Here is a 12,413-nt window from a genome sequence, read left to right on the forward strand (position 1 = left end):
CTTTTCTTCTCCAGTTAACCAATACTATTTGTCTTGTCTAAGAAAAAACAGAATTTTATTGCTTTTGAAAAAAAAAAAATTTAATTATGATAAACATAATCTCAGAGAAAAAACTGGGGAATTTATTATGAGCAGAAAAGGCATGTTTGTATGAGAGAGAGAGAGAGAGAGAGAGAGAGAGGTATGAAGCACCATAAGAAATATTTCTAGAATCTAGCTAGCAAGAGAATAGATGAATCTTTTGGACATAATCATTACATTTTATGTGTTGAGGAAAATAGAAAATAAAAGCTAAATGGCTGTTAGTTTACCATTATTAACACTGGGTTTTGTACAATGAAAGTTAAAAAAAAAAACACAAAAAAAAATTTGAAAATAGAGTGGTTTATTTTAAACTTTTTTTTGTTGGTTGGTTTGTTAGAAAGTAACACTTGTTTGATTGAATGAATGGTTCATATTTAAAAAGTGGATTTTCTTCCCTTTCGAAAATCATAAATACAATAACAAATGATAGATGGCAGGGGGAGGGGCGAACAGTAAATAAAATTCTTAACATTGGAACAGACTAAATTTATTGATGTCAAATATCGAAATGTACCATCCAAAGAAAAAAAACAAAAACTTACCAATCTGCCAGCAGAGAGATAAGTATTTCAGATGTATTTGGATGAAAGTTACATTTTTTTTGTGACCAAAATAATTTTTAAAAAAAACAAAAAACCCCAGTGAAATGTGAGAATGAACAAAAAAAAATTAATGACTGATTTTTTTTTTTTAAACTTCTAGAACCTAATATGGAAAAAAAAAATTCTTTTACAGAATTTTGCTAGAATATTGAATTTATGTTCCCTATGATGTTTGACAAACTTTTCTAAGAAACTTCTTAAAGGTTGATCAACTGAAATATATTGCATGCACACGCACACACACACGCACATAAATTAATGGCTGACAAACAAACAAGGGCCTCATAAATGCTTTCATTTGCTTTACGACTATTTCTACTAAAAGAAGCATAGCACTTAGCTCAGAGTACATCGCTTCCTGTAGCAGAAATAGCTTTTATGCCAATGATAGTGATTGCATAACTCCTGTTCTTTTGTCATTCATTAATTAATATTACACTCCATACTTGCCTAACTTAAAGCATAAGTATATTGAGTTCTAAGTATCACTATATTTAGTACTAGTATATTATTAGTATCACCATACCTAAGTAAAATTATATATATATATATATATATATATATAATTTTGAAGCAGGCTTGTTTCTCTGTGTGAGGTAATCATTTTTATTGCCTAGTTTCTCAACATTGTTTTGTTAGGACGGTTTCTTTTTAATTATTAATTTTAATTATTGCAATGTTCTCACCAGTCATTCGCCAATGAACAGAGACAAAACGAGAATAATCAAAACCCCCAACCAACCTAACGAAACAACATTCAGAAACTGGCCAATGAAAATGGTAACCATGCACCAAAGAAAATACCTTATCGATTTCAGAAGCATGAAACTCAAGTTGCAAAAAAAAAAGAGCTCAGTTTAAGTAAACAATATACTCTTTACCATGTATTGAGTACTATCTTTTAATTACAAACTATATCATTTAAATATCATATATATATATATATATATCTATATATATGAAATAGGGATGACTAGAAGCAAATATATACTGAGTTAATGGTTTAATTAATACCTAAGCCGTAATCATTGATAGGAAAGCTTACACAACAGATTAAGCGTGTCATTACTGTACACATTAGGTGATGGAACAAAAAAAGAAAAACAGATTCAGAATTCTACGGTTCCTTAACTTAAATTTAAAGTTATACTAAAGCTTGTATTTTTTTTATCCCTTTCTAGCTGCTGATGAAAAAAAGTTTTTTAAAAAACATCAATATATAGCTTATGCAGTGAGCAGAAAACTTTACACCTTATAAATTTATGAAAATGCCTCTAGAAAATATTTATTCAGTAATAAATAATGTTCCACATTTTCACTTTGTTTTAAAAAAACAAAACAAAAGGAGTAGCATTTTCAACTAAATATTTCTATTGACAACAGTGTTTGATGAGTCCTTAAGTAGCTGTGTGATTTGCAGGGGTTTGGTTTTATCAAAAGGGTTTTGTGTTCTCAAACAAAAATGCAAAATAGGATTTTAGCAAAGGCATCATATTGTTGGAGATAAAATTACTTCATGGTAGGACGTTTCATATGACGAATGACTTAAGATTTACGAAATTCGGCAACCAATTTAAAATGCAAAAATGAAATGATGGAGATGGTAAAAAAAAAAAAATCAACTTTTAAAACAAAATGATAAAAAAAAAATAAAACAGCAAAAGGTAGAAATTATTCAAAATAAGTCAATAAATATGATAAATAAATAATAAATAGACAGTTGACATGCTTTCAAGTCAGTAATGAAATGGCTGTGGAAAGACTATAAACTCAATTAGCTTCAAAAGGTTTATCAAACATGAGAGGTCTTGCAAGCTGTAAATTTGAAAATCCAATGCTTTTGGCAACAGCCATCGACAAGTCTTAATGCAGTTAAGTACAATAATTCCACGGGTTATTTGCTATTCTGCATCAGCTCTGCAACTGCAACAGTCCTATGTTACTAACAGGCTTAATCTCTTCTGTTGTGACAACAAGCCATTCTCTTCGGTACCAGCACCAAGCCATTGTGTGTTGTGGAGCGGCAAGAGGCTAGTTTGTTCTGTGCAACTTACATGACACAGGTGACAGCAGCAAATCAATGGCAGCAGCAGCAGCAGTTTAAGAAGGATCAACAAGTTGAAGAGTGTCCTTGGTCGGGGGGAGGGATAAGGGGAAGCGCTTCATACATAGAGGGTTCCATGATGAATGCCATCTGAAACAATGTCCAAATCTAAATCAGTCTCATGCATGTGCATCTGATCCAATGAGGCAGTCGCCATAGCAATATCAGGCATCACTTCGCTAAGTGCATTCTCTCCACAGGTATTTGGTTCGTTCTAAAGAAAAATATAAGAAAATCAGCAATGAAAATGGAGATTAAATTGAGTTGAGTGAATGTTTTAGAGGCATACCTACACACATGTGGCCCCATCAATTTTGTTTCCTTATAACTTCCAAAAAATGGATATTTTTTAATGAAATTTTCTATAAATACTCTTCAGATGGTGTACATTCCGATTATATTGGAATTTGTTGTGAAAGAATTTTTTCTATGGGTGGGAAGAGGAGCTTTGGAAAACTCACATGAGTTGGCTGTCTTTCCTCATAACTTTCAGAAAAATGGGTATTTTTTAATGAAACTTTCTACAAAAACTTTTCAGAGTGTGTAAATCATGATTACATTGAAATTTGATATGAAAAGAAACCTAGTAAGCATGCACACATACATACTGACACACATCACGATTTCTTTCAAAATTTCAAGTTTCATTTGTAGATTTATGTGATGTGTGTCAGTATGTATGTAGATGAGCCCATCAAATTTTTGTTTCTCACACTAAATTCCAATATAATCTTAATCTACAGATTCTGAAAGGTATTTATAGAAAATTTCATAAAATATTGCCCGTTTTTCTCAACGTTATGAATAAACAAATCCATCTTATGTGAATTTTCCAAAACTCTTCACCCCACACTTGGAAAAACTTTTTCCCTACACATTCCAATATTCTCAGAATGTACACCATCTGAAATGTATTTCTAGAAACTTCCATTAAAAAAATATCCATTTTCCTGGAAGTTATGAGGCAACAAAGTCAGCAGGGAGCACACATGGGAGGCTCTGCCATTTTATCAACTAGTAAGGAAAAAGTAAAAGAAACTTTAACCCTTTAGTATTTCAACTGGCCATATAAAGCGGCCCAAATATTCTGTTTTAGGTTCAAACTGGCCAGATCTGGCTTTTCACTCCTACCCAACAATGTCATTCTAAAAGTAAACAACCACATCACTGAGATCTTTAACCTAAGTGATGATGTATGATTAATTTATCTTTTATCTTGTTTTAGTCATTTGACTGTGGCCATGCTGGAGCACTGCCTTAGAGAATTTTAGTCAAACAAAATCAACCCCGGGACTTATTTTTCTTTTGCAAAGCCTGATACTTAGTCTATAGGCCTCATTTGCTGAAACTGCTAACAGGGATGTAAACACACCAACACCAGTTTTGAAGTGGAGCTGGGGAACAAATACAGAAACAAAAACACACACATAAATATATATCTGTAAATGTAATATGTGACAATTATTCGGTAGCCAAGATAAAACTCTGAGTTTCGGATGGCGAGGTGGAAATCCACACCCCCATCTCTTGGATGGCCGGATAACTGGAGAGATGGTGGTGTGGATTTCCACCTTGGCATCCGAAACTCAGAGTTTTATCTTGGCTACCGAATAATTGTCACATATTACATTTACAGATATATATATAAATATATATATATATGCTAGCATGGAAAGTGGACGTTAAACGATGATGATGATGATGATGATATATATATATATATATATATATATACGCTATGATTTTCTTTCAGTTTCCGTCTACCCGAGGCTATAATAGAAGACACTCGTTCCAGGTGCCATGCAGTGGGACTGAGCCATGTAGTCAGAAGGCAAAAAATATATATTTGGCAGAGTAATCAGAATGCTAAAGGGTTAAAGCCAACAAACAAAACAGAAAAGGAATAAAACTCCATAAAATGCAAAGTCAAAACATTCTATTTTGCAAAGAGAAATGCAATTCGACTACTTCAACATAAAAATCTACAAAAAAGAAAAATTCTTTTGTAAACGTATCAAAAGAATTTAAACAGCAGTTTGTAAAAGAAAATTCTACAATTAATAAAGATGAGAATGTAAACATGTTGTAAACCTTAATGACTTCATCATTGAAGAATGTCTTCATGTAGTGTGTCAAGAACAAGGAAGTCTAGCAGAGTACTTCATTCTCCATATGAAATCATATTGAAAGAAATGTGTTAAAACTTTGTTCATAATTAAACATTGTTTCACTTCACTTATTTTGTTTACATAAGTTAAAACTTAGATAACAATCTTGTGCATAATTTAGAGCAGCCAGGGGCCAATTGGAGCCCACAGGACTTTCTAAATGCTCTGCCTAATGAAAACTTACTTTGAATATTTTTGGTAGTGGCAGCCGACCTGATGGTGAGCCAAGTCACATGCAGCCTGCTGCTTGGAAAAGGCTGTCCGTGCCTGATTTTGTTCAGTAACTTATCCTCTTTTTTCCCTTCTTTTATTTATTTCAATCACTGGATTATGGCCATGCTGTGGCACCACCTTGAAAGGTTTTAGGCAAACAAACTGACCCCAGTAGGTCTGGTGCTTATTTATGTGAATCTCTAAGTTACAAAGACATTAAACAAAACAGAACTGGTTGTCAAGAGGGGCCAGGAGACAAAAACAAACACACATACATACTCACATACTTTTATACTCTTTTACTTGTTTCAGTCATTTGACTGTGGCCATGCTGGAGCACTGCCTTTAGCCGAGAAAATTGGCCTCAAGGACTTATTCTTTGTAAGCTTAGTACTTATTCTATTGGTCTTTTCTGCCGAACCGCTAAGCTACGGGAACGTAAACACACCAGCATCGGTTGTCAAGCGATGTTGGGGAGACAAGCACAGACACGCAAACATATACACACACATACATACATACATACACACACACCTATATATACACACACGCACACCTATATATATATATACACACACACATATATACGGTGGGCTTCTTTCAGTTTCCGTTTACCAAATCCACTCACAAGGCTTTGGTCAGCCTGAGGCTATAGTAGAAGACACTTGCCCAAGGTGCCACACAGTGGGACTGAACCCAGAACCATGTGGTTGGTAAGCAAGCTACTTACCACACAGCTACTACATATACTTGAATACATAAATACTTGCATACATACACATACTTCCGCATGGTCGTCATCTACCAAATTTATTCACAAGGTATTGGTCAGCCTAGGATTATAATAGATGACACTTGTCAAAGGTTCTGCACAGTGGGACTGAACCCAAAACCACATAGCTGCAAGGCAAGTTCCCTAACCACACAGCCATACCTGCAATCCACATTCATTACCCCTTTGGACATTCTACCACAATAGCAGCTGCTCATCTAAGCTTATTTGCCCCATCCATCTTCTACGTAAATCTATCTAATCTGGGAAGAGAATTAAAGGGATTTTCCCGAGTAATGAAGCACCTTGCCTGGAATATCAGCCTTCACATGATTTCAGGTTGCACAACATATCTTCATTTTGTTTATCTAAACCAGTGGTTCTCAACTGGGGTCCATATAAAATTTTAGGGGTCCACACAAGCAAAATAGTAAATTGGAGACCCATTGTAGTATTTTAGGGGTCCATAAAAAAAATATTGCTTTAGATGTGTTTGTGAAAACCAGCAAAGTATTTTTGTCTAATGGTTTACATAATTCAAACTACACAAGTTGATGTGTTAAAAACAAAATAGAAATTATAAAAGAAGTATCTATAAAATTGTTTTCTACTCTAGGTACAAGGCCCAAATTTTTGTGGGGAGTGCGGGGGGCAGTCGATTAGATTGACTCCAGTATGCAACTGGTACTTAATTTATCAACTCCAAAAAGGTTGAAAGCAAAGCTGATCTCAGCAGAATTTGAACTCAAAATGTAAAGACAGACGAAATACCTATCTCTTTACTACCCACAAGGGGTTAAACACAGAGAGGACAAACAAGGACAGACAAACGGATTAAGTCGATTATATCGACCCCAGTGCGTAACTGGTACTTATTTAATTGACCCTGAAAGGATGAAAGGCAAAGTCGACCTCGGTGGAATTTGAACTCAAAACGTAGCGACAGATGAAATACCGCTAAGCATTTCGCCCTGTGTCCTAACGATTCTGCCAGCTCACTGCCCTGGTATCTATAAAATTCATTTTAAAACATTGAGAGGCTATGGGGGGGGGGGTCCACAAGAATAGAATAGTAATCAAAGGGGTCCATAGTGAAAAATGGTTGAGAACCAGATCTAAACCTTTTACAGGTATTTCTAAGCTTCACCAACCCAAGCTTCTCTTGTTAAACTCACAAGCTTTCAGGTTTTTCTTGGATTCATTAAGCATTTTACATTGTCACATAAATCTCGATCATTTTACTGATCACTCCTAACCCTATTTTCAACCACCTTTACAAGGGACCTTATGCAAGATTTCAATACTGTCTATTCATAAAACACACACACACAAAGACAATTTTTCACTTTGACATCTCAACAAAAAGTAGTTCCAAACATGGCGTTCCTCAACAAAAGATAGATTGGTATACAAAAGCAGTCAGAATGAAATTTTTGAGTGGTTGCACCTCAAAACGGCTACAGAGAACATTAACCGAAAAACAATTTGAGTTTCATAGCATTTACCTGCACAGGACTGTAGCACCTGGTGGGAGATGGCAGCGGGGTGGAAGGATTGTGTCGGATATCAGACTGAGTTGTACAATGAGCAACGCAATCTAGTTTAGTCACTGGTGGAGAGTTCACTTCTACGGGGCTATAAGTTCGAGCTGGTGGTGGTACGGATGTACCTGGACTATGCTTGTGCCGGCTTGGTGAAGAAGAGGAGGAGGAAGTATTGACTTGATATTGCCGTTCAACATAAAGGGATTCTTCAGGGTAGTAATACTGGCTGTTCTGCAAGATTTCAACAGCTGAGTCAGGCAACCCAAATTCTCTCACAACCCGCAATTTTATTTGATATGTCACTGCACGTTTGTCTGTGTATGGGAGGGAATAAGCTTTTTGAATCAGCTTGGTTCTTTGTAATTCTTGCTCACGGTGAAGCATCATGATTAACGTATTCCTATCAGGAACTGCAAAAGAAATTCAATTAGATATATATATATGGAATAATTTCGTTTTTGGATTTGGTTTGCAAGATTCTTTATATGAGTTTGTGTGTTGAAGCATATTATGTTGTGTCTGGGGAAAGTCATTTTCTTTTTGTGCCTTATAATGTAACACACTCACTGGTTAAATTTCCACTTATTTTCCTAAAATTTTTGTTGCATCTTGCCAACTTTACAAGACTATTGAAAAGGTTGCAAGACACAACGGAAATTTTAGGAAAATAAAAATAAGAAAAAAGTGGAAATTTTACTGGTGTGTGTGTTACATTATAAGGCACAAAAAGAAAATGACTCTCCCCAGACACAACGGAATATGAAATAATTACAGTATTGAAGCACTTGTTAATCAATTCTGAAGGAGAATAATTATAACGAAAATACTGGAATTTAGCATCAAACCAAATTTGGATTTTCTAAAAGGATCTTTGTTGATTTTAATGGGAAATTTAATAATTGCATTAAAAAATGTAAAAATGTAAAAATGCGATACATATTAACTTTGAAACATAATGGCTTCAAAATTTGGCATAAGGACAGCAATTTCTTTTAGGGGCAAGGGGTAAGCCAATAACATCGACTCTTGCACTCAACTTAATTTAACGATCCCAAAAGGATGAAAGTTCCAAGCTAACTTTAGCAGAATTTGAACTCAGAATGGAATGCAAAGAGCCAGAAGAAATGTTTGTAAGCATTTTGTTTGACACACTAACAATTCTGCCTTAACTTAGAAAACATAATAATCATATAAATTTGCAGAGATTTTAATTATTAATTCACTTACCAGGTATAGTACCAGCTATGACATCTACGGTGGAGGTTGGTGCCAAATAGGCCACTGAAGGTACAGCATACTGACGGTCTTCAACCATGTAAAGAGTATCGGGAATGGACGACATGTGTATCATACGCACATTTACCAAGTCATTTTCTTGTACTTGTCCGAGCAGCTCTTCAAGCATGCTCTGAAAATACCAACATAATTTTAATTCAAAAGATTGTCTAAAAATTAACATTCTAGAAACAAACAGAAAAATTCAGACATATTTTAACTGGTGTTTTTTTGTTTTTTTTTACCCCCTTCCAATAAAAAGATATTCTTCAGTGGAATGGGTTGGGCAGTTTGACAGGATCCGATGGGCCCAAGGAATGCATCATGTCCCAGTGTCTGCTTTGACATTGTTTCTAAGGCTGGATGCCCTTCCTAAAACCAACCACTTTAGGGTGTGTATTGGGTGGTTTATTAATGCTGCTAGCAGTAGTGGGGTCACCATAACTGTGAACCCCAAGGGAGTAACTTTATGTTAGGAAATGAGAAGTAGAGAGGGGTAAAGTATGAGAGAAAAGGGCCAGAACAGAACAGGTTTCTTGCTGTGGAGAGTGAGATGACAAGTCAGAGTTGAGAAGGGAGAGAGTGGGAGTGATTAGGTGAAGATGGGAAGTGATAAAAATAGTGGTGATAAGGTATCAGGGGGGACATCTTGCGTAAGAGGTGTGTAGGAATGGGTGAGGCAGTGGAGCCAGGAGTGAGTAGGAGAGTAGGGGATGCCTGATGGTGCCGAGCAGCAGAATAATAATGATGATATAGTAAACAGGGAGATGAGAGGGGGTGACAGGGGAAGAGAGGGTGCTAGTGAGGGAGGGGAGAGGGGCGGGGGGGGGTCTGAGAGAGAGAGAGAGAGATGACATGTTGGGTAGCTGGCAGGGGTAGATGGGAAAGAGAGAGAGGCAGATATAATGTATGAAGAAGGTAAGGTCTATGGTGTGGGGGGAAGAGATAATTCGGTGGAAGTATGGGGGAATAGAAGAGTATTAATAGATGAAGGTTGGATTAATGGCCTGTGCAAAATGCATTTTATGTTTCAACAATACTATTACATTATTACAATATTACAATTACTATTACAATATTATTATCATTATTATAAGATCTGGTTGAATATCTCTTATAGAAGTGCAGTAAAAACTGTGAAACAATCAGAATTCTTACACGAATTAAAGCAAACAAGTAATTATATAAATGCAGTTATAGTCAAAACATGAAATACCGTATTTCATGTCATAAAAGATATACAGGCAGGTTCATCACTATCATTGTTTAACATCCAGCTTCCATGCATGTAACGTCAGCTGTAAACTTTGTCAGTAAGGCTGATATGGTTGCTATTAATAAAAACTGAATTGAAATAATCTATATATTGAAATTGTACTTGAGTGGAAATGTAACAGAAAAGAGTGTTGAAACCTTGCATGTGATGAGGGTTTGTGAATTCAATCTCAATTGGATATCCTTATTCAATAATGAATTATATAATATAGGGTAAAGACCCCCTTCGGTCATGAATGACCATGGGATTGCACCTAGAAAGTTCCCCTCCAAGACACAAGCCCAGGTGAGGTTATCTATGAAAGACCAGTAGTCACTCATGCATACTAGCTCCCCCTCTTCATGCCACTGATATTGTCCAAGGGAAAGGCAAAGGGGCCGATACAGCTTGGCACCAGTGACATTGCAACTCATTTCTACAGCTGAGTGAACTGGAGCAATGTGTCTTGCTCAAGATCATAACACATAGCCTAGCCTGGGCATCAAACTCACTACCTCATGATTGGGAGCCCAACATTCTAACTACTGAGCCATGTGCCAATACTAAACTATTTAAAATATATTTTTCTATTGGAAAGCAACTAAAAAAAGAGTGACGTTGTTTCTTTTTCTTCACCATATTCACCCTACAAAATTAAGCATAAAACAACTGCAAATATTTAAGTACAAAAAAACAAAGTAAATTCTTTAGTTGTGACTTAACATCATTAATAATACAAATGACTAAAGCTTTACGGAGATGTACTTGCATAGCAAATGACCTGACCTGAGATCGTGTGCTGGAACGAAAACAATTGCAGCATGGAAGGTGTTTATAAGCCATTTAAGAAACACACAAAAACTGTTAGATTCACTTCAACATTTAAATTTAATTTGTCAAAATATTTTCGTCGCTTTCAGACCACGACCTCTTCACTGACGAAAATATTTTGACAAATCAAATTTAAATGTTGAAGTGAATCTAACGGTTTTTGTGACTAAAGACTAACCAGGTGAAATTATTGAAAGAGAATATTACCTTTGTTTCTTCGTAATATGGAGTAAAGAGTCGAGGCTTGACATACATCCCACTGTTCTTGGCTCTGATCCAGGCTCCAACACGGTGGTTACCGCCTTCGTCTGCAATCATGTGTGATGGAGGTGTACTCACAAGTCCTCGTTTTATTGCACTATTTAGGATTTCACTGTTGTAAGGTATCACATGATCCATTCGTATATGCGGAAGAAGTTCGGCCAATATCTCACGGAGTTCAACATCATTCAAATCTCGCTTCCGAATACCTTTTTTGCTCACACTGTGAGCCGTATGATTGAGCAGGTTAGGTTCTGAAACAAGAAGTTCTACTTCAGTAGAGAGGAAATGGTAATTTAGCACAAAAAATTTGATTTACTCTTTAGATATCTTTAACATTATTCCTTGTGAAATGGTATCAAGCTAGTACTGTCTTGTAAAGTAGGACCCTGCATTTAAAGCGACCATCATTTATTTAATGTCCAAAGATATAAAGAGTTAATCCCATTAATACCAATTTCAATTTTGGCACAGGGCCGGCAATTTTAGGGGAGGGAGTAAATTGATTACATCAACCCCAGTGTTCAACTGGTACTTATTTTGTCCCCCCAAAAGGATAAAAAGCAAAGTCAACCTCGGCAGAATTTGAACTGAGAACATGAAGACGGACAAAATGCTAAGCGTTTTGCCCAGTGTGCTAATGGTTCTGCCACCTTCAGGCGATAATATTAGATCCAATGAAGTTCAGTTCCAACTTGCTGTGGAATCTTATTTTTGCTTTTCATACTTTTTGGCAAAATAGGTCAATAGTGCAGAGAAATACAAAAAGTACTGAATATTGTTTACGACTTAATACAGAACATACAATAGGAGACATTCAGAAGGATGGTGAAGAACTGTCTCTCTGCTCAGTGCCGATAACAAACTAGATGGTAAGTCAGAAAAGATTAAACGTATTAGAAACAAATGTTTACTGGAAAGAAACCATGTATCACATAAACCAAAAGGTGAGAGTGGCAAGAAGCATAACCTATCATATAAATTGGACATGGGGGCGATCGTTGTATTCTTTCTTGTCTTGAGGTTCACAGCCAAACACCTGGGTGGATTCACATGAAAAATGGCACACATGTGGAGACGGGTGCATAGATTGGAATGCAATTTGTATTTTTTTCATAGCCCCCATACTTACCGAGAAAATCGATGAAATCTTTTTCCAATGGAATTCCCCTCTTTCTTCCGCCATTAAAACAACCAGTTGCTTAGAAGCTGTTTTCTGACAAGGGGTGGGGTCAGGAAATTTTCATACAGCTGGAGGCTCCAATCGAAACAGGGGACCCGAAATGATAAGGTTGAGAGAACGC

General features: G+C 36.0%; 1 protein-coding gene across 4 annotated transcripts in view; it reads right to left on the minus strand.

The window, feature by feature from the left end:
* Window positions 1-368: 368 nt before the first annotated feature.
* The window catches only part of LOC115217521 (BTB/POZ domain-containing protein 7-like), a 94,193-nt gene continuing 82,148 nt past the window's right edge, over window positions 369-12,413 (minus strand). For 3 of the 4 annotated variants that reach the window (XM_029787244.2, XM_036507321.1, XM_036507320.1), the window contains 4 exons: window positions 11,056-11,378; window positions 8,715-8,895; window positions 7,449-7,897; window positions 369-3,004 (listed from right to left, as the gene is read on the minus strand). In XM_029787244.2, the coding sequence (XP_029643104.1) occupies window positions 2,849-3,004; window positions 7,449-7,897; window positions 8,715-8,895; window positions 11,056-11,378 (1,109 nt within the window). In that variant the 3' untranslated portion in view covers window positions 369-2,848. The remainder of the gene's footprint in view (window positions 3,005-7,448; window positions 7,898-8,714; window positions 8,896-11,055; window positions 11,379-12,413) is intronic. The other variant, XM_029787245.2, reaches the window with a different exon arrangement.

The sequence above is a fragment of the Octopus sinensis genome, linkage group LG11 (genome assembly GCF_006345805.1).
Source record: "Octopus sinensis linkage group LG11, ASM634580v1, whole genome shotgun sequence".
NCBI classification, from domain to species: domain Eukaryota; kingdom Metazoa; phylum Mollusca; class Cephalopoda; order Octopoda; family Octopodidae; genus Octopus; species Octopus sinensis.